This window comes from Mastacembelus armatus, chromosome 1, assembly GCF_900324485.2.
Source record: "Mastacembelus armatus chromosome 1, fMasArm1.2, whole genome shotgun sequence".
NCBI lineage: Eukaryota > Metazoa > Chordata > Actinopteri > Synbranchiformes > Mastacembelidae > Mastacembelus > Mastacembelus armatus.
Genome location: NC_046633.1, coordinates 10,010,682 through 10,034,134, shown reverse-complemented (window position 1 = coordinate 10,034,134; position 23,453 = coordinate 10,010,682). Strand labels below are relative to the sequence as shown.

General features: G+C 39.7%; 1 protein-coding gene across 3 annotated transcripts in view; it reads right to left on the bottom strand.

Moving 5' to 3' along the window:
- dlc1 (DLC1 Rho GTPase activating protein) overlaps positions 1–23,056 on the bottom strand; it is a 68,933-nt gene extending 45,877 nt beyond the window's left edge. Inside the window, exons 1-6 of one of the 3 annotated variants that reach the window (XM_026302387.2) lie at positions 22,252–22,980; positions 21,043–21,340; positions 19,372–20,955; positions 15,202–15,333; positions 14,805–14,921; positions 3,978–4,011 (exon numbers count right to left, since the gene is read on the bottom strand). In XM_026302387.2, coding sequence (XP_026158172.1) covers positions 3,978–4,011; positions 14,805–14,921; positions 15,202–15,333; positions 19,372–20,955; positions 21,043–21,273 — 2,098 coding nt within the window. In that variant the 5' untranslated portion in view covers positions 21,274–21,340; positions 22,252–22,980. Of the gene's footprint in view, positions 1–3,977; positions 4,012–14,804; positions 14,922–15,201; positions 15,334–19,371; positions 21,341–22,251 lie in introns of all 3 variants that reach the window. The other 2 variants (XM_026302385.2, XM_026302386.2) reach the window with 2 other exon arrangements.
- Between the last annotated feature and the right edge of the window lie 397 nt (positions 23,057–23,453).

Here is a 23,453-nt window from a genome sequence, read left to right as displayed (position 1 = left end):
TGGAAATTACAAAATAAATTGTTTTTATTTCAAGGTCATTCAAATTGAATGGTGTAAATATACAAATATGCAAATTTGTCAAGTATGTCCTAATTAAAATATATGAATGTAAAATTATTTCTTTTCAGAAGTAACTGTTATGACTATATCTGGAAAAATCCTGTATGTTACTGTGCAGTACCAGACTCCACACAGGAAGCACAGGAGAGAGCGCATCAAACAGAAAGGGAGAGGAGGTGCTGTTTGGCGAGGAGGCTGCCATAGACTGAAGGGGGAGGCCAGGAATGTGACCTTGCACAAACACAGCAGCTCCTGTACTGTGCGGGAAGGCACGGCAAGAAAGTGGGATAAAGCAGACTCAATCAAAGAGCAGGAACAAGTAACAGAAAAACAAACATCAGTCATGAGCTATTATTGACCTGGCTCTAGGTTGAGGGAGCTTCATTACATCTGTCAAAGCACCTCCTCAGATGAGCGCAATGTCCTCAAAAGGCTATTAGCTGCAGGGTATAAATAGGAGGAAAGCAGCACAGGTCACAGATGAGGAAAGCAAGTTGTTCAGGGCAATTTTACTGTGGCATTCTCCAAATTAAGTGAAAATTGGTATGGAAATTTGAAGACTGGAGACATGGTATGTTGGAGCCAAAAGCCCAGTCACTTGATCTGTAGATGACTCTCATACACCATCTGTACTGAAATGACTCTAACCCTGGTTATCAAGCCTGGCAAATATAACTGAAAACAAATTGTATCTTCACAGCATGTGAGTTTTATTAAAGGAATCATTCAGTATTGGCAATACACATTTGCTTTTCAACTATGAAAATGCTGATGCCACATTGGTGTTAGCAAGAAAACAAATAAGCTGACTACTTTAAATGGATTAAGCACAGACTTCTACATATAAAACAAACAATGATCAGGGAAATGCCCTAACAGAGGAAAGTTTTCGAAATGTCATAAAAAATACTGGAAATCCCAGAGGTCAGTGCTCAGGTCTGGCGTAATTTTCTGAATGAGAATAGAAAAAACACAGCCTCATCAAACATCCGCTTTAAATGCCAGTAATATGAATTTGTCACTGGAATTCTGAGAAGGGAAGAAACTGACTAGTAAGGAAGCAGTAGATATAAAAAAAGAAAGAAAGCTCTACCCAGACAGCAATGATGAGGCAACGTACTGTATTCATAGGAACCTCTGGCCCACTAATGTCTGTCCCTCCCATACACAACCCCACTGAGGGTGCCAAATCACTTCCTGTCTTCCAGTGTAAGTGAGGCAAATGCTTTAGACTTTGAAGCCTGAGTCAAGGTGAAAGATCTGGTTTTAACCTTATTGCTGGCTGAATGCCCAACATTGTGGTATTCCCACTAGTTTGTTAATATGGTGCCTTTAACCTGAGCTACATCAATAAAGAACCGATAGATCAATCAAAGGACTAGATATCCCTTAAAGTGGTGTTAATAAGCGCTCTCAAACACTGGGTGAGAGACCATCATACATTCAGTTTTCTGCATTCCTATGTTGCGTAAATAGATTTACAAAAATTGCTGTGTAATGTAATTTGCTCTCATGATCACATTGATCATGACCTCACTGATTCACTTTGCATTGGGGAGAAACATAGCAGGGCATGAAGATGTGAAAAAAAACTTTAAATTTTAAATTTAAAATGGCTGAACACCATATACAAATTCAAAAGCATGTTACCACAGGGCAGAAGACAGGGATATGATATGAATCTCTGTTCTCATTTGCTCTTTTGCCTCCTAATCTTTCCTACTCTGTTTTTCACTCACACTAGGTAAACCTGTTAACTTTTTGGACATGAGGATGTAAAGACAAACGGCCTCTGAAGTTGCAAACTGAAAGATTTAGATTTGTGTGTTTTGTAAAACACAGTCTCCATATATACTGTATCTGGTTACATATTGCACAAGCTCTGCACTCTAAAGGGGCACTAAACTGAATTCAATGTTAAACTGCATTTCTTCTTTAAACTTATTCTTTGTGTCTAATTTTGAAGTGACACTCAAATCAATTCTCTGGTGTGAGACACTCACTCACTAGGTGTATTAACAGCAATGTTTAATCCATGAAACTAGCGGTAATCTGCGGGTGGACAGTAAGAAAAATAGATTTTTGATTTTGATAACAAAACATTTATCATTTCATCAGGTGCATCATGTCCTAGACCATACCAAACTGATAAGGATTTTCATGCAAGCTTGAAGCATGGTATGTAGATGGTATGTAGTATGATATGAGTTTAGTCACTCCAGGCCATGAAGCTCAGGCTGTAACCAGCATCACAGGAGCCCCACACAGAGTAGTTCTAGTCAGCGTTTGTCAGTTATACCTTTGCAACATGTAGACATGTCATCTTTGTGCATGGGAAGGCACTGACCACTCGTAGGTACACCCAATGCCACACAGCAGCTGTGCCATTACAGAACACTGGCTGTAGAAAATTCTTGTTTTTTTTTTTTTTGTAGGCTTCAATTGTCACAGAGATAGTAAAATTAACCATGAATGAGTTGTCTTTGATAGCAGTGCAGCAGGAGCCTTTAGGGCGCAGTCTGTGATGTAATACTGTCACAAATGTGTCATTCCCAGGGCCTTAAATGGTAGGGACACAGAGGGGTCTTTGAAGTGTTACAATGAACACTGGGCTTTGTGCTCAATCAAGTTCCCCAAAACTCCCATCATACCCCTACCCCCTTCCTGGGTTCCATCACACAGACCCAGAGATGTCAGTTACATAACTCGCTTACGTGAAGTCACACTGATCTAAATTAACCAAAATGACCAAGAATATTTCATCCCGTTGAAGGTGGACAATGTACATTTTTGCACGCTCTAGGTTTACAGTGACATTTTTGGTGTGGGCTTTCACCAAAAGGTACCACTCACATATGTGCATACACGCACATAACGCAAACATACTGGCAGCTTCTGCAGACTTTCCATGAGAGGTTTTCAGCAAGTGGCAGTAATTAGAGGGAGAGACCCAGCGAAAATGAGTGAGGACTCCCAGCAGGCTTTGAGGCAGCAGGGGGCAATATGAAAGCCTCATTTCCACCTCGAACCACCTCTCTGGTATTGTTTACCAGCGGACTGATGACACAGGGGGGTACTTAATGAACACTGCTCCCCTGCCGGCTGTCTGAAAGTAGGTCTATCCATCCATAGTTTCCTGATGACCCTGTGTATTACAGGCAGAGAGGTCGGAGCCAGACTGGAAGTAGCAGTCGCTACAGATTGAGTGAGTTTCTTAAGATTAATTCATAATAAAGCGTGCAAAGTCGATGACAGCAAGCACTGAAGCAAGTAATGGCATGTCCATACAGAGAAGGCCACTCATCATGGAGAAGTCATAGGAATTGATTACTGTAATCCTGTAGCTAAACAAAAGGTCCAGTCACAAAATGCTTGTGTGTGAATATATCAGTAGATTTACATATCTCAGAGACTAGGTACTCTAAGTTACAATAAATATTTGAATAGCTTTCTGGACATTGAGAAAATACATAAAGGAGACCTGAGGGGAAAAGTAAATAAATATGGGGCAAGAGATGCTGCCATCAGAGTCGACATTCAGTCTGGCCCTTATCTCGGAAAGGCGACAAGCCTGATGGTTCAGTAGATGAGTCTATGTCCTTATCTAGACTTGCATCCAGTGTCTCCTGGCACCAGAACCTGCCCTCCTCCATTCAACCATCCTCCTCCCTCCTTCCTGTCTTGCCCCATGTTGTGAACACTAGACAAGGCTACAAATCAGAAATTGTACTGCAAAACTATTTCACATGACACCAGACCACCAGACCCAGAGCAGGCCAAATGATATATGAATAACAAAAGACAGAAAAAAATGTAATTGCTTATGCCATCGCTTTGAGCAAGAAGATTTTCATCTAGCCAAAGATAGTCTGTAAGTGGGTCGACCACATAAAAATATAAAAAGAGCAAAGACTCACCAGCTTTTTCTTTCTCAGGAACAGTAGAAAAACTCTGGGAAAGAAAAGAAAAAAAGATTATAGTTGCGAAAGCTTTGTAATGATGCATTTTCATGATATTTGATGCCATGCAACTATTTAAATTTATAAAAGCCTGTGGATTGTCTTGCACCTTTTTACCATTCCTAAACATTTAACAAAGTAGTAGGAAATGTAAGAGAGAAACCACTAAGAGGACAATATCAAATAACCGTTTGTCATTGCTATGATGTTGTAATAGCTACATACTTAATCCTGTTGCTGTTCTCCCAGACATTTGACAGACACACGATTTATGAATCCACACAGGAACAAAGGAAGAATTAGGGGCTTGTCTGTGTGGGTTTTGAGTGCAATGGTGTCCAGTTCAGCTTATTATCATTACTATTATAGGTTGTTATTGTTACTGAATATTGTTTTTAATTAAAGGAAAATAAGCATATAGCTAAAGCAGTGCATGGCACACAAACCAAAAAGAAAATCACAGAAACAGACACACACATCGGGAATGTGGTGGCTAAAACATCATATGCATAGTTTCCCAATTTGTACATATCTGAATAAACGGTCACAACAAGAAACGAATCCACCAGAGAGCAGTGAACACATATCGAATGTGTCAGTCCAAGCACACGGCATGACCCTCTGATTCATGTTGATACAAGCCTTATGTAGTCCGGAGAGACATTCACAACACAAATTATAACACATTTTGTGCCATGGTAGATTCTCATCATTCTGTACATTCTGTAATATTTCCTTCTTTGGCTTTGTTGTGGATGTTACTGCATCAACACATGGTTTCTGGTAAAAATAGAGCAGCCTTGTGTCATTTCAGTGGCAAAACATTTGTGTGTGTGTGTGAGGGCAGCAGTGAGTTGGAATGCAAAGGTCTTTCTTGCTTCTGACTTTTGACCCCAGGTTCCTCGCCTGAACTCCACACCCTGACCTGTGTTAATCCACTCTACCCTGGAACAGATCAGACAGAGCGAGGAGGACAAGGTGCATTCTCAATACAATTTATCCATTTTGTCAACAGAGTAAATGTCTACTTCTCCTGATATTTCTGTTGTGATAAATTATCTCCTTTAAAGGCTGTTTAGCACTTATTTACAAAGCTGATTCATACACAGTATGTCAATAATAATTCTGCCTCACAGATTGTGTTTAAAACACAAACTATACCTTTCTTTGAGTAGGAGAACACATGCTTAAACTTGAAAATACATGTTTTCCACTGTGCCATTCAAGTGAACAATAAAGTCTATGCATTCCATTAAAATCCAGGTTGGCAATTCCTTTCAAAAGCTTTATGTGTTACATTTCTTGAATTTCTCTTTTTATCCTGTTGGCAGTGAATAAATTAAATGCACTGACAACATAAAGAAGAAAAAAATCATCATCTGTGGCAGCAGCAGGGCTGAAAAGAGCCTAAGTAATCCTTTTATTCAACCCAAACAAAACCATCTGACCTGACTGTCAACCGACTTCCTCCTTACCTCTGCTCTGCCCTTGCATTCAATACAGAAGCCAAGAGTCTCCCACAAGGTTTTGCAGGCAGATTTGTTACTGCACTGTGTTTATAGCTACAGCTAGAAAGCAACGGCAGAGAAGGTACCCACAGCAGCTTTCGTTCACAAACGGAAGACTGCATTTGAGAAAGCTGCAACAAATTAATTATAGTCAGCTTGTGTATGCTGATCTGTTCTGGAGGAGTGGCTTGGGAGAGAAGTCAGAATGAAAGGGTGATATTTCTTCAGTTGAGCTTCCTCTTGCTGGTGCTGTTGACTGAGAAAATAATGCTCACAGATGGCATAAACCTTTGGCTCTTGAATTCCTTTATTTCCCCAAATTACAGTTTTGATTAACATGATGTTCTTTGGAATCTCTGCTTTGTTTCACTGGTAAGCAGGAAAGATAAGAGGTCATCATGTATTTAATCAGACTGTAGAGCATGTTACGCCAAAAAAAAAAAACTGCTAATGATGATGACTTGAATGATTTTATGATGAAAAACCACAAGCATAACACAATAGTGAAAGCAGATACACTGCTCACATACGGTTTTATTTTTGCTAACGTCTTGGCTCATTAACACTAGATAAAATGTTATCTTCGTCCCAGTCTATCCCACTCAAATTTTTTTAGGAGCCAGTGGTTGAGCTGTCTGTGCCTAAATACTTTTATCTACATCACAAGCCATATATCTGCTGAGGCATGTTCTTACTGTATATATCTATACAGTGCACAGTGTGCAAACCTGTATTTGTGCTTATCCATGTTCTTGGCCTGTTAAATGAGCAAAACCAGCACTGAATCACTTCATGGGTCACATTTCAGACACATGATGGTTAAAATTCCCTTTGGACAAATAACGTTAAAATTTATTGCTGATTAATAACCTAAAAAAAACACACCAGGGAGAAGCAACGGCCAAAGACTCCTACTTGCTCTACTGTCATTAATCACCAGCACAAACAGAACAACATCACTGAGGTGAAATCAGAGATAGATTTATATTCAGTGCTGTTTCAGCTGCTGGACTCAAAAAAGATTAGCTATGCTTTTTCAATCATAACAGTGTCATCACTTCAGTGCCTCTGTGTGAAAAAAAACCTGAATGAAGTGAATCTAAGCCAAACAGCCCTAACATATTTAATAATTAACCAATTGTGTCTTAATCCACAGATTAAAATAGAAATGAAAAAAAAAAACAGTGGGCTAGGGCTGAGAAACTCAAATACAGTTGAGAATTCAAAAAGTATAGGGACTTTCTGTTGGAATAAAAACAGCCTCATCGTTTTTGGTGTTATAAAATGTTGATACCTTTCACTATTTACTCGCAGAAAGAATGTCCTTGACTAATGGAATCAGTATGGGAGGTCTTTATGACTTCTCTGTTTAGCACTAACAAGACTTTTCAGTCCACCAGTATGCACCTTTCCTATTGTGTAAACACCACACCACGGGTTCCTGTCAATGACCCATGAAGTCACTTACACACAGTGTAAATCTCACCCTCACATAATCCCATGTTTCCCTCAAAATAGCCATTACAGTTTAGTAAATGTGTGAGAAAACACTGAACCTTACAAGAATGTGAATGAATAAGTGCCAGTATGGTACCAGTGTTTTCATAGCACCAACAGTCACATATTTTCTGTTTGCCTGTGCTCCCCCTGGCATGTCTCTGTGCTGGTTATCCCAGTGTGGGGTTGTTTGGACCATGTCAGGTGTCCACTGGGGAGCTGCAGGCTACAGAGCTACAAGCGTCAGCTGCCTCATTTACTGCCACTAATTTACAGGAATGTACAGGAAGTGGGTGTGTGGGAGCACAAGGGCTATGGTGAGTGTTAGCTAAGTGTATGTATGTGTGTGTACTGGCTGTGCCTTCATTATAAACCACTGTAAGGTCATTATTGTCATTAGTATACTCAAACACTTAGTGAAGTAAAGTCCTACAGATCATTTCAGTTTTAGTAAGGTTTTTAGATTTTAGCATTAATGGTGAATGTCCAGCATTACTAAACAAAAAACATAGTTTTTTAGTAATTGGCCTTGTAGTGCGTGTGGATCTATGCACAAGCAGTCCACCATACCTCTCTCAGCCTGACTGCCACCCACTCAACCCCAGACCCCCTCTTGCACTGCAGCTTCATTATGTGTGTTTGACTGTGTGTGCGTGCGTGTGTGCATATGTGTGTGTGTGTGTGTGTGAGACCACCCATGGTCTGTGCTAGCAAAGGATTAGGTGGCTCAGGCTAACCCAAACCTTTTTCTCCACCACTTAACGCAAATGGCTAAATTGGTGCAGATGGCTTATGGTCAGGTAAGCCAGCAGCTCCAGAACTAGATGCATAAGGTGGATGTGTATGTGTGATAAACGTCAGGAAGACATTGTGCATGTGTGAGTGCACGCACACGCATGTCCAGGATCTCTGACGATGTTATCTGGATCTCATTCTGTTTTTTGACTGGCATGAATGTGCTCTTTCTGCCCTACTCTTATAAAGGAATTTATTCTCCATGCTCTGTTGACCCCCAAGTGCACGTGTGCAGGGGAACGTGGGAAACAATTTCATTTTAGCCTTCTCCTTAAGGAAAAGTCTTGCACCCCACTCCACCCCTCATACTTTGTCACCCACATCGCCCTTCCACATTTTAATAGTTTCCATATGTCACACTTGGACTGTGTCAACAGGAAGTGATGTGATGACTTGGTGTAATGATGCATTGGAAGATTTCCTTCAGAAGATGTATGTATTCGTGTCCAGATGTTGGACTTACAGTGATTTCTTAAGAAAACAATTCCATATATAATTTGGTGGCACATAAAAAACATAACAGTAACCTATATTAACATATTTTATATCCATAAAAGCCCAGGTGAATTCTATAGCATGATGGACACACTTTCAGCTGTTAGTCATGTTAGGACATAACAATTTTATATATACGCTGTGCTGCGACACACACATTTAACTGCCAAAAGAGGCCTAATTCTCTCACTTAACCTTGATTTGTGAGATATGTTCTTCAAGGGGTGAAGTTGATTATAAGACCGTGAGAAAAGTGGATATCCACGCACACAAACAGACAAGCATGCATTTGCCTTTGTTTACATGAGTAAGCCAAAGTAACAGGCTTCTGGCTTCAGGCAGCATCTGGTGGGAGTCCTGTACTGGAGTCCTGGGGAATAAACTGTAAAATGTTGAATCCACAAGAGAATATCTTTTAACTTGTCTGACCATAAGATTCTTTGTTCCAACAGGCAAATTAACTGGTCATCACCAAATTACACTATAAGTCATTCTCACTGGCAGACAATGTTACTATGTGCCATCATGAAAACCGTCTTTCTTTAGAAGCAAACTATCCAACTTCAGGCTAAGAAAAGATTATAAGAGAATATTCTCTAGTTCCTCATCCCTCCTCTTTTGAGTTTAATCCTGGTAGAGAACACTATCACACACAAAAATACCAAGATAAAACATACACATATTCACTAACAGAACCTTTATATGTTAAAGTGACATGACCCAAGTAGTCCCACAAGACGTTTACAAAGTGTGGGTTAAAAGGTTTAACAAAAACACAGAGAAGTGTTTTGTTCATATTACAAAGGGATCAGGTTGTCCTCCCTAGAAGACTGTGGTGTCGTGCTGTTGGCAAACACACAGCTTATTGACTTACCAGAAGAACCACTGGATGACAACTTGCTGCATTATACTTTTGTAATATTTGCTTTAACTGTCTACTTTGGATGATATTGCTACTTATCTAAACAAGATCATCAGGGCACTGGCTCTTTTTGTGAACACAATGCACAGGTACAGAGTTAAATTATACTTGGTGCTATATAAAAAACTTAGCGATTAGGCCAGATTATTTCCTTAGACATTAAAACTCACAAGATGATTAAATGAGACACTCGTGTATCTTAGCTGAGGTAATCTAACTTATAAACAAATGACTGAAAGCACCAATATTCAAAACAAAAAAGTAAACACATGCTCTAGCTTTTGTCCCAATTAAAATCTGGAACCACAGTCCTGAATAAGTGTTGCCAAAATTGCATCGGGTTTTACATGCATTCCTGTATACATGTTTCAGCATCTATAAATTTGTTTGTGTATGTGTGTGTGTGTGTGTGTGCATTTAGTTTGTTTATTCTGTGATTTATGAGGCATCATTATCAGTGGGCTGCAGGGGTGTTTCCAGATGCCATCTTAAAAATTTACTGTCAACAAGTACCATCATCAAGAAAATATTACCTTTACTTTTTACTGTCTCCTTAATGTAATAGATGTGCATTTCAATTGACTGACTCAGTGCGCTCCTTTAACACTACCTACTAATATTTGTTAAAAACAAACACGAAGTGATGTTTTGGGGGAAAAAAAGTGTGATTCGTGTAAGCACAAAAAGAAAAGACCAAAAACCATATGGAGTCAATAAACAACACTGGTGGTTGTCTGATGTAATTTCGGCCTCGTGCCACGGTATGGTGTCATAAAAACCAGAACAAATATTTGCCATTGAGCACAGGCTGTAAAGATTGAGATTTATGTTATATATAACTTCCACAAAGATGCTAAGATAGAAATCTCATTCTGTGAAACAGAATTTAGCCTAAATCGATTTTGACAAAATATTCAGTGCTTGAACTCAAGCTGATATGTGTAATTTTCAACACATTTCATGATGGTAATTTTTGGCTATGTGTTTTGATATGTTTGGGATTTTGTTTCCTCATGATAATACAACAAAAATAGAAATATTTTTATTTCTTCAGTATGTCCTTCTATCTCCTGTTCTTGGAGTGCTTTGTGTAATAGTTATAGCCTTGACAGGAAAAACAAGATTCCCTTGTGGGGGTTGAGGAGAAGTTAATTTTCCACATCCTGTTCCACACACAAGACTGTTCCTTTTTTCTTACCCTCTTTTTCAAACCACAGCAGGTCTGTGTTTGTCTCCTTGTTACAGCTGTGCTCAGCAGAGGAGTGACCTTGGTGACAATGACACCACACAGAGTGGCCATTACCAGAGTCACCACTAGCAACTCTTTTCAAACTGAATGGTGGTTGGTTTTCTAGTTGGCTGACTCATTATGGCCTACTATGCTCTTCAAGCCAAATATGTGGGTTTAAAGTAGGCAAACATAATTATGCCTGCTGCACATGGTGTTGACTGTTGACCAAACATGGGAATGAGAAAAAGCGAATACAGAGATAAACAAAACCAGTGAAAGTTGCAGAATATTGAGACTTTTATCTGAGGGGGATGTTGAGAAGGTGTGGTTTGGATAAAGGATGTTTGGGGACTGTGAGGCTGCCAAACCGGAACACAAAGGAAGGACAGAGCAGAAATCTGCTAGTGACCTTAGCACGCAAACCAGAGCACTGCTATTGTCCACCAAACCACAGACAGATAAAGAACCAGGTGACAAGGAATAAAATCTTTCTGTCACTAAAAATATCTCTAAATAATCTTCCAAAAGAATCCACTGAATCTAGACATAGATACGTCATAGATTGTTTTCATAATTTTCTGTCAGAGTGAAAACCACCAAAGACAGAAGCTGTGTTTGAGCATTGCTGTCATGGAGACAAAATACACAGGCAAACACAGGGTTAAAGGTTGCCCTGTTATGGAATGTTTACCAAAGACAGAGAGGATGAGGCTGGTATAGAGCAGCACCTTCCCATGTCACCATATGCATGACATGTAAAGCACCCCAGTGCTAAATTTAACAAGAAACCATGTTCTATGTGTTGTTCAGTATAGTTCTTTAGGGGTTCTGAGTTTGATTCTTGCTGTTGGGAACACTAAGTGCTGAAGGTGACTGATATGTTGTTTCCGACTGTAAGATTCAGAGGAAGGTGGTCAAGGGTCAAGAGCCTCCACCCGACGTTGTGGCTTGGCACATCCTCTGCAGCAACAGAGCTCTAAAATTAGAGTCACATAACAAATGGCTATCACACCATGAATAACTATAACCCGTCACTGCAAATAGAAAGCCAGTTTAAGGCTAATACTGCAGTGACATGCCACAGTACATTTCTTTCTTAAAACCTATACCATAAAACAAAACCAAACAAAATCAAATACGTTTGTACTAGATCATCTCTTAAGCAAATAAAATCCACCTGTTGTAAGACAACAATGCAAGCCAAACAACATTGTAAGACACCTGCTACACTAAGCAATTAATAGAAGCCTGTCAACAAAAACACTCTGGGCAAAGAATAGCAGTTCCACCGTGAGGAAAAAAGCACCTGCTGTGGCACAATATCCGCTAAATGTTAGCCCCAAATTTGATGTAAGAATAGAACAGCCACCTTCAGCTTACAATAGCGAGCAGCTAAGCTAGTAAGAAGTTAAAAATCTTTTCCGTTGAACCCACTGCCATAGTGTATCAGCAACATTGAGTGAATGACATGCCAAGTGAATGTTATCTCATCACCTACGTACTAAGCCACATACCACCACTTCACATTTATCATAGTTACATAAAAGACAGAACAGCATGAGTGTGTGCTTGGTACAATCACACCAAAGTGTTACACTGAGTGCCATGGCATGTCGGGGGGACAGTAAAACAGTTACCTCTTGCATAATCTAGCATAAGATGGAAGGAATGCAAAACCCAAAACTGCCTCTGCAAACACCATTAATATTAAAATACACAAATACATGCATACACTCAACAGCATGTGCTCTGCATTGATGTTCACTCTCAAAAACAATTTGAACTGCCACCTTAGCTTAAAAACAGGCCTGACTGCATTTCTTCACAGATTTCTGGGCTGTCTAGGGGACAGAATTATTGTAGTTTCACTGGAAGAATGAAGACTAAATGTACACTATAGCATTGGGCCAGAATCAGCTAATACTGTAATAATAATTAAAATCCTCTGATTTGTAATATGAACCTCTCACAAACCTTCTGAATGGTGTTGTGTACCTTTGTACTTCACACACATGTCCACACACTGCTCGTTTTATACAGATACAGGAGTGTGTACTGTAACAATTTCTGTGTTGACGTTACCTTTAAATTAGCTGCATTCACCACTGGCTTGCCAAAAAGACAGATCTTGTGTACTCTCCTGTGTAAACCTGCAAACAACCTCTTGTAATGTCTGACGCGAGGACATGCTCAAGGCAACAAATGGAAAATTTGGTGCAATGTAGCACAATCAATTGGCTTTTCATTACATTACATACAATGCTGACCTGACACTTTGACTGAGTTTTTGAGGCTGTAGATAGTATTGGTTGTACTGTAAGCAGTTCTGGTTATTCAACCCATCATGCCCCAATGTATCATTTGTTAAAGTGGTAAGAAGTACAGGATAATGGGTAATGCTAGGAGAAAAGATTAGGTTATTTCCTATTATAATGTGACATTACATCCAGATTAATGGTTTTCCCTTTGGGTATGTTTTACAGTAAAATGCTGATACTACATACTACCTTCCCTGTTATTTGAACTGACTAAGGTTTGTATATTAAAAACAAATAACAGTAATTATTCTGTGGTTCAGTAATCTATTATATTACACAGTATATACCACAGTACATATTTTAATATCAACCTATGATCTAGAAAAACATAACTGTGATGTGTGGCTTTATCCTCAACCTTGGCTCTTCATCTTCACATCTGCCTTGTATTTACATCATTTAAAGGATTTGTATTGTCTTGCTAAAAAGATTAAGTGGGCATCACGACACTTTAAGTTTGAAAGGGCTCAACAGTCCCAAACAACTATTAACCACTGAGAATCCCCTTCATGAAGACATCATCTCTTTGACCTGAATCAATCACCCCATGGGGCCTCCACTGTAAAAAGCCTCAGATTAGGCCTAGTGAAAGCAAAGTTTACCTAAGCTTACTGAGTTACCTTAGGTTACTGCAAAAATGGAGGCTCTAGAAACTGTTGATTCAAGGCATAGTAAGTCACAAATTTTAGAGCGTGTTTAGCTGTGTTTCTTAAATTAGCAAGGAGATATTCCTCTTTATAGATAAGTTTTGACGTGCAACAAGACAAAGAAATGTCAAACAGGAATTGCGAGAGATAATTCAGGAATGTCAAGGAATTCAGAGATTTCCACAGGTTGCAGTGTTTTGCTGCGGCAAGATAAGAGGGCTATTTTGCAACAGGAACATCCTGTACAACATTTAGGATTATCCCATGATGCATCAGTACATCAGGAGATAAAGTGCCTCAAAGTACACATCAGGTTGTTTTTGTACATATCCATTCAAGCAAATACTTGCAAATGCTTGCTCAAGCGTTCAGTACACTGACCATCCGACTTGTTCTCTTTGCCATCGTTCTGAAGACAGTGGCAAAGCAAGGCTGACAAAGTCATTAAGTGAGCAAGCAAGGAGTTTGAAGACACTCGTCTCACTTGAAGTGTGTCCCCCCCTTGTTCCCCCTTGCCCTGGCTTTTCACCTCCCAGACCCCCTCCTGACCCCTTTGTTGGGGCGAAAGGGTCTAGGTCTTCAGAACCAGCTAATTATAGAGTTTTAACGTCTGCTTGGCTAAGCCCTTAGTGCTGAGGGACATTCCTGCAGTTGAGAGATTCACTATGAATATGAGTGTTTTCGTGGGTGTGTGTGTGTGTGCCCAGTTTTTAGAGAGCAGTCGTTCCTAAATGGTGTGCCATGAAGCAAGTCCAGGTGTGCTGTGGGATTTTGTGACAACCTCATGCAATTTATGTTAAATTTTGCCATCTTTTCCTTTTGTGACCAGATTTTGGTTTGCCCTGGACGCAAAAAGTTTAAAAAGCATAAAAGCTGTTGTGCATAGTGCTCTTTGCACACCTGAAAATCATGAACAACAATTAAATGTTCAATCATGGGCACAAAGAAAAACAGAAAGCACTGTACAGTGTACAGCCACGACTATGTTCATATGATGTACATCAAGGATGTCTGTGTTAACACAGGTTATAATTCCTGACATTCCTCTGAAGCTTTCTGGAATAGTTTGAAAAAAAACTTTAAATACTGTATAAACAAAGACGTAGACACAATCCTGGCCATTTCACTTTACTAAAGATTAAAAATCGAAATGTATAAGACAGTGGCAGATAGTGTGTGGGGGAGATCTTAATTGATCTCTTAACAAGTCATACTGTTCAGTACTGATTGTTTCAAGCTCGGTATCCTCTGACCCAAAGGACAAGGACTTACATTCTACCAGTGTAATCTTTCCATATGTTCATGTTCTAGCTCATGTGTTCCTGATTATTGTGCTGATGTATACTGTTATGATATAGTGCTTGTGACTTACCCCACTTTTTGGTTTTGCTCCAAGTGCTGGCGCAGGTCCTGAAGAGGAGGCAGCAGGAACATGTTGGGTATGTGGAGGATTTTGAGATTCTGCTGGCACAGATCCAAAATCAAACTCCTGCATACATTAAAGACAAACAGGTAAAATCCATTAGTCTTTCTAATGTTCAAACGGTATTTATATCATTCTAGCTTTATAGATGCAAAACACCCAACGCAGTTCATACTTTTGGTGCAAAGCATAAGGTAGAATGAAGCTCCCTCACAGTCACACTACTACAACTTTTAGAAGCCTGTAGGGGCAATTCATAAAAAACATGCAGCTATAATGAAGGTGAAGTTTTTGTTTGAATAAGAAACTGCAGACAAATCCTGGAAGATAAAATGCAGGTATGTACCAGTTGTCTTCGGTGGAGGGTGGGGGTGCTGTCCATAGAGGATGTGGCACTGAGGGCATTCTCAATTTCCTGGTCCAACTGGTCCAGCTTCATCAGCAGCAACACCATTGAATCCAGTCGAGCATGCTCACTCTGAATAAAAAGACGAATCAATAAAAAAAAAAACACAACTATTGCGCTGAGCTTATAAATGTGCTTGAACAAACTATCGTAGCATTACAGTTCTAGTACTCTCCAGAGGACGATTAAGGTGACAGAACTGTTCCACTGGACCAATGAATATGACCAAAGGTAGTGGTAAAATACTGTAGGTTGGAACAAATGGATGTGTACCTGAATATATTAACGTGATGACTCAAAACGATAAATGTCAAACTGACTGTTCTTCCAACTAAACATTGGCTTTGCTCTTTTCTGTAAACTATGTTCATGCCTCTGTCCTTGCTCTGGCTTTACTCTGCCTAATAACTGCTGGCACAATCATTCTCTGCTATTGCTATATCCTTCTCCATTCGGTTCTTCACATAGTCCTGCATATTTTCTTACCTTTGAATCACCGCTGGTTCATTTTTCTGCCCCTTAGTTCTCTAATCTACACTGTTACAATGTGATAACAAGTCTCACACTGACCTCAGGTGGTCCCTCTCAAGTAAGACAAGCTAAATGACATGATCCATCCCAGTTTCTCACACCACTTACCATGTCGTCTACTACCATTCACTCCATCATGTTTCATTTGAAGTAATGTAAGCTCTGGTTAGAAGTTCAAAACCTTGTAAAATCCCTTTGTATATGTTTTAATTTCCTCCTTCCTGTCTTTTATCCTGGCTCCGGGTGTGGCTCCCTGTCTGAGTTTCAATCCTGAGAGGAACCCCAAGAAATTACATCATGCGGTTGGCACATTAGTACCAAACAAACCTTGTTACAATATCCCATAAGAAACCCTGTTAAACACTTTATGAGGGTGACTTCATGGGACACACTCCCGACTGTGACTGCATGGATGTGCATAAATACAGAGGCACATTTTTGGTATGTTTAGTGTCTCTTCCTAAGTGTGACACATTAAAGCAAAAGCTTGGTGTGCTCCTATGAGTTGAGTTGTGACTAGTGCTGATGTGTGAGAGGCGGACAAGCTAATGGATCCTAGCTAGAATCTGCACCTTGAAAAACTGGCCACAGTTTCAGCCCGGCGTTTGGGTCCCAGCTACATCCCTAACGAAGTCTTATGACTTGGCACGTACGTTTACTTTCGAATTGGTTCCTAATTAGCTTGTCAAAAACAGTCCCTATTAGGTTTGCTGAGAGAGCAAATATACATCTTGTGTATCTTGTGTGGCCTTGTGTATCATCGAAATGTGTCTCACATCGATGCATTCATTGGCATTCCTAGCTAGTGGCAGCGCACATCACAACATTCTGCCTCCTTGACAAAAGTATCACAATGAAACATTGTGTTGTGGTAAAACAATGACATCTTTACGAGGCCTCACTGAATGAACAAAAGCATCTGGCTCGAGATGGCAATAACAACCACAAAACAGCAGAGCAAAAAACAAGTGCAGTGCAGTGGCAGGCGCCTCATAGAGACAAAGTTTTTTAGGGGGCATTCTGGTGGTTTGGGTGTTCTCAGAAGGTTTCTTTTCTCTCTTTCCCATCTTTTGAGGGCTCTGTTACATTCCTTTCAACTTCCTGTTTTTTTGAGATGGGAGACAGTTCCCACACTGTTTGAACTCTTAAGACTCCTCCTTCCTTTTCCCTTGCTCTCTTTTTCAAACCCCCACTCAGTGGCCAGAATCCCATTTCCCAGACCTGTCCATGAAACTTAGGGTCTCTTTTTCTGCCAAATTTAACATCAAAATCCCATGTATATATTGTTTATTTTATTTAGAAACAATGACCAAAAAGTGAGTAAATTTAATTCATAAATAAGTAACTCAATTCAAAAAGCAAGAGAGAGAGGACTGAAACAGTGAAGTCTACTGTCAGATAAACAACCCTTCAGTCAATCTGGCCCCAAGGTCAGGATAAGGCTTTGTTGCTAAAACAAACAAACAAAGTAACAAAGCTCAATATCAGGTTAATCTCAAGCCATTAAGCAAACCAGATGGGTTCATTTTACAAACTGAATCTCCAACAACAACATGGTTCACTGAGGACATTGTCATTAATGACTATTATATCTTGTATTTACACTGTTGTTGCCACTGTCTGTTAAGAGATAACAATATCAGTTTGTGTCTATATTCAACAATGCTTCCTTCCTTTCCTGTACACTAAACATTGTATGTTACCTCCCTAGAATTATATTATAATGTTAATTTTATGTCGAATATATTTTCCATCCTCATGACCTTGCCTAAAGCCCATTAAACAAGCAAACAGGCCTTACCTAGTGTCTTAATACATCATATTCTGAAAACCCATTGGAGTATGAAAGCCATGCAAGCCATTACCATATGGTAGATGAATTGCCTTGGCGCCTTGCACTTTTACGACTGAACTCTTTTCAAGTTCCAGGAGCCATTTTTTCGGGGCATTTAATCCAAAGGTTTAAAGTCATCTTAAGACGGAAATTGGAGCCAGAGGTAATAAATGCAGCACTGGTTTTCGATGCTCTGACACTGGACTGTGAAATCTGATTTTTTCCAGCTGATGGAGCAACATCAGCACTGGTCACAACTAAGAGGACCTCCAAGGTCTCTATGCTAACACATAATTTGTGTTAAAAAATGTAATGACAGTATGTCATTGAATATGTTACCCAGCATCATAGCTGATTGTAGGACTTTATTCAAGGCTAAAAGCCATTTGCTTTATTGTGTTTTAGGGGGTTGTGATAGCCTGTATTAGCAACAACATGACATTATCAGTGTAAATATATATAGAGCCACACCACTGAAAATACATTAAAGCAAGACACCATCTACAACTCAACATGACCAGAAACTAACCATAAGTCGTCTTCATGCAGTATATTGTTACAATATAAAATCCACAGGCATCAAGACATCCCGCACAGTAAAGAGCAGTCCACTACTTTCACGTTGCACAGTCCAGTGTTGCATACCGTTCTTGATATCACAGGAATGCAAAACCTCAGAAAGTAACTGATAATCTTGTTTATTTTATTCTGACAGACAGCTGAAAAAAAAAAAATCAGTGATTAATGATTTAGCCAGATGTTTACAACCAGGCATTTTTGAGGTAATTATTTTTTTTCCATGTGGGAACACAAATTAAATTGTGCTTTCTGATAATGATGCATAATGAATGACAATATATTAAAGAAATATTATGCTAATATAAAATACATCTTCATAGAATTGTTGACAAATATTGTACAATAAATACTTAAAATGTATTATATCATGCAACTGTATTTTGGTGTGTCATAAACTACTGACTATGACTATGGTGTGTTTAAACTTTTAAAATAGCTCAAGCATAGGACTTCATATTAACCTCTCTACATGTCACTGTTTACAAGCAGGCGATCATCTTCAGATTGAATATATCACAGGAATTTAAGTAACCACAATATGGAAATTATACAAATAGCATGCCTGCTCAAAACACATTTTGTTGTAAATAATAGATTTCTTGTTGTCATTCCAAAGGGATTAATGCTGCAACTCCGAATTGTAAAAAAATACTACGCCAGTTCTGTGGACTATGCTTTGTTCCAGTGAGGCTGAATCCATGAACTCCTCAGGTTTTTAGCACTTCACCCTACCTCAGCTAGCTGGCTAGTAGTGTAAATAGTACAACATAGAGTATTTGCTGAAGAAAGCAGTTTAAGCCTTTCTCCCCACAGATTAGTTAAGTTTCCATCCCCCTCTACATTCACAGTCTCCATGCCCTTATACAGTAGGACCTTGTTTTGCAATGAGTGGTTGAGAAAGAGAAAAACATTTCACAGATCCACCCCCCCCACTCACAGATCTATAAGCATGTGAGAGTGAAGTCATTGTTTTCCAAGATGCTTGCCAGAATGTGGGACAAAAATGATTTGTGGGCTGTTTATACCCAGTGAGTGTCTGTCCATTAAAAACAGTAAATTGAGGCACTGTGTAAGAACCACAATTTACTACATGAAAAGACAAAACTAATATCAAGTAGCTTTAAACACTACATCCCTTCCTTAATCATTATTATATAAAGCCTTACCTTTCTCATGCGCACTTTGACCACGTTGCCTTCTCTGAGATCTCCAGGCTCATTTGTTCCTCCTAAAACTGGACTGCCAAGGTGTGTGTCACCATAAATTACTGCATGTGCAGCATCATCTGTTTCATCCATTGCAGAAACTGTGGCTCGTGGAGTGTAGTGTTCCCTCCGACCATCTGCCACCTCAGAGACAGGTGACTCATTGAAATAATGACCAGAGGCTTGGTTGCCATGGAGTTCTTCTGGTGAGAGCTCATCACTGACCTCTGCAGAGCATGGCAGCAGGCTTTGGGTGTGTTGTTTAGTAGCTGTATGTTTATCATTGATATCAGGGTGCTGAACAGCTGGATCTTGGATTAAATATGAAGCCATGTACATTTGAGGATCCTGTACTGGGGTGTCATTTGGCTCAACATGGCTGACCTCTGGGATAGTGTCCAGTTTTGAACAGCTATTTTCCAACTGGCGAACGATGATTTGAGCTTCAGAACAAACCAACTCTTTGGACATTGACCTTTGGTCCATGTCATCCATTGGTTGACCTACAGAAGCCGCCATTTCCACATACTGGTCTGCACAATGAGTAATGTTTGAATGAGTGCGGTCTTCAGTATATACAGTATCGACTTCAGATGACACACTGCTGTTAACTGCTTTAGAGCAACACTGACCTTTGGAACAAATATCAGATGATATGACTGGCCCATACCTGACTTCTGCTGCTTTCATGCTACTTTCTACTTGTGCAATTCCCTCTCCCTGATGCCCATTCATCCCTGTCATTTCGACATTAAGCTGTTCCAATGAAATCTGGTAGGTTGTTTCACAGCCATTAGCCTCATCATGATCTTGCTCTCCTGAGTGATGTTTAGGTCTTGTATTTTCATTTAGAGTTTTGAGGTCCAGCTTTCCAGCAGAATGTGTGTTTTCAGTTACTCCTTTGTCACATACTCCATCAGCCACCGACATCAGAGCTGGTTCCGCAGTTTTCTCAACCAGTGCCATCACATCATTGCCATCCATCACTTTACTAGGCAGCACACCAACAGGTAAGGTTATACTTGCAGCAGCATAGTCAGAGGTGGAAATCTTCTCTTCCTCAATATCTGGGAAATCAGTTTGAGGTTCCAGTTCAGCAGAAGAGGACGTGTTTAGTGTGGCCTCAGAGATTTCAGGAGGTCTGCAGTAACCCTCTGTATGACTCTCCTTTGTTTCCTGATGATTTGGAAGTTCGCCAGGCTGTTCACCAGCACATTCAGACAGTGTAAGCCCATTGTTTGAAGAGATAGAGATGCATTGTTGCTCTTCATGAGAGATATGTGGAACTTTAAAGACATTACCATTATTGCAGATGTCCTGACTCTGTCTAGTCTTTGTACCAACTTCACCTTCATCATAGACAGTTCTCTTACTGTGACTACTGCTATCAGTTGTACAAGAAATATCTGCACTAGACATCCCACTGTCTGAGTTACAGTGAAACTCAGCAGAATTCCCCATGTTTGCGGTTTGGAGATGATCTGTGTCAAAGGCTCCTGGGAAAACATCAACATCCACCAACTCATGGGAGCTATGAATTGACTCCTGTAAATCCAGTGGAAATTTTTCATTGTTATCCATTAGCTTTAAATGTTCTGATCCAATATAATCTTTCTCAAAAGAAGCTGTCACCTTAAATGTCTGAGACAAGTTCTCTATGGGCAGTTGATGGCAGCCCTCTGGCATAGAGGCACACCTTGTCCGTTGACCTTGTTTGGAGGCTCCAGCTCCCATCCAGGGCCCTTTGCTGTCAACTCCATGGCAACAGACCAGATCTAGATCATCATAGCTGTACTGTAATCCTGATGATGATGGTTGAGTCACATGCTCCTCCCAGCTTCTTTTCCGTATGGCTACTGGCATGGTGGACAGCCAGTGCTATCCCATAGAGCTGCTTTTGACGTCAGGAGAAAATGGACAACCAGGTCTGCTGCAATCGAGAGAAGAAATGAGGATAAGACAGCCAGTATTCTCAACTCATTTGTTTACAGTAAGTGGATGTGCAGATGACAATTTGGTAAATAATATTTTACTGGTGTAAGGACTGGTGCACTGAAGTTCAAGAGGGAAGGGATTATACTGCATTCACAATTCCCTGGAAGGGATAAACCTAGCTGGGTCTGTATAACATGACAGGAACCTCTGTTATGCTAATCTTCTCGAGTAGGGCTATTCAGAATTTTGACATTACAGTATGCCAACCACATGTCACATTAATGACCTTGATATTTTTTTTCCTATCAAATGTTTTTGCCATAGGAATAAAGCCAACAAAGCTGAATTCTTAAACCATCAGGAGTTTGTCACATTTACATTTTAACTTTTACAGTACATTTAACTGTGCCAAACTGATCTGAAAACGTCAGTGTGTTGATTAACTCATTCTGCGCCTACCCATGCTGGAAAAATGAAATGAGGAAGCTGTAATTAAACAATATAAATTGTACTGTTAGTCAGTATCCTGTTTTTTTTTTTATTATAAAACATACCGTTGATACCAAGCACAACACTGTGCTGTTTTTTTTTTTTCAGAAGCAAAGGAACATACCGATTCAACAGCAGGATGTATTCAATTCAAGCTTAACAACTGCTATATTAAAAAAAAAAACATCATGAAGCATAAAGATCCAGTTGAAAGGACATTATGGATATGATCACTGTATTATACAGTATCACACTGGAAACTAAAACTTGTTTTATTTCATATAGTTTCAATTCAGTTTCAATAATTCTGTTCATATGAAACTAGAATCAGTAGCAAAGAAACACATTTGTTCACATTATTTCTAAAGAGTAACATTAATACTACATTTTGAGATGGGTGTTTATTCAGTTTTTCACCTTTTGTTTCCTCAGATGTAGAGCTGGATGTTACCAAGTGCCATTTGCAACCTCCAACCTGCACCTGGTAATTAGTTAAGTAAAGCTGGTTAGGAAACAATGTCCTAAAGCAGTTTCTCTTTTAACCTGACCAAGAACCAATAGCAAAACTAACACCTAAGTACAATTTAGATATTTCCTGCTGGAGTAACAATGGTTGTTACTTCTTGTATATTCTCCGGTATGATACAGTGTCTTACTATATAATCCAGCAGCTATATGTTTGGCAATTAAACACCACATAATAATCCATCAAATAGGCAGTAGATCCAGTATTTTCTTCAAGAACAGTTATCCAGAGATATTTCGCAAGTTGCCTTTTCATTCATCCACCATAAGCAGAACGTCCTTGTTTGTGAAATATGAATCCATCTCTCCCCAAGGGACCTGACATTTATGGTTTATAGTATAAACAGTCCTTAGTCTAGGTTTCTGCAAGCCATTTTCTGGACTCCAGTCAGTATCTCCGCTGTCGGAAAGGCAGTGAAGCCCCCGAAAATAGGCAGAAAGCCGGGGAGCAGTGAAAAGTCCACAACTTCCATCTTGATCACATTAGGGTTTTTGCTGACGCTGAATGCCAAAGAGTCAGGGTGGTGTAAGATGGGCTGGGTTTTCTTTCCCCCACCCCACCCCTGCTCTCCTCCGTTCTATCCTTTTTCTCATCAGGTCCCCTCCCCGCTGGTTTTGACAGGGAGTCTGAGTCACATCCTAGGAGCCCCATCCCCCGTCTAACAACTTACCCAGCACACTGCAAGCATTTATCCACTCCACCCTCCTCTAATGTACTTTTTCTCCTCACTATTTCAGAAACTTCCTCTTGACTTCTCTCAAAACTTGTGTCTTTCTTCTCTTCTGTGGACGTCGTTCTTCCTTAGCTTGCTATTTCACTAAGCTGGGCAAGGCTCCGACCAGTTGGTTTTGATTAGTAACAGACAGGCTGCCTCGTAAGACCTCTGGTGGTGAGCCAATAGAGATTGCTCTAATGTTTTGGCAGTTATATCTGAGGCATGCTTTTTTAAAAATTTGTCATCTTGTAACACTACAAGCATTCTTAAGCAAACACACTGGCACTAATGCGCGATAACTTTACTGATATGGTTTAAGAGTGTATTTTTACAAATATTCTTTAAGAATATTTACAAAATAAAAATATTACTAATGAA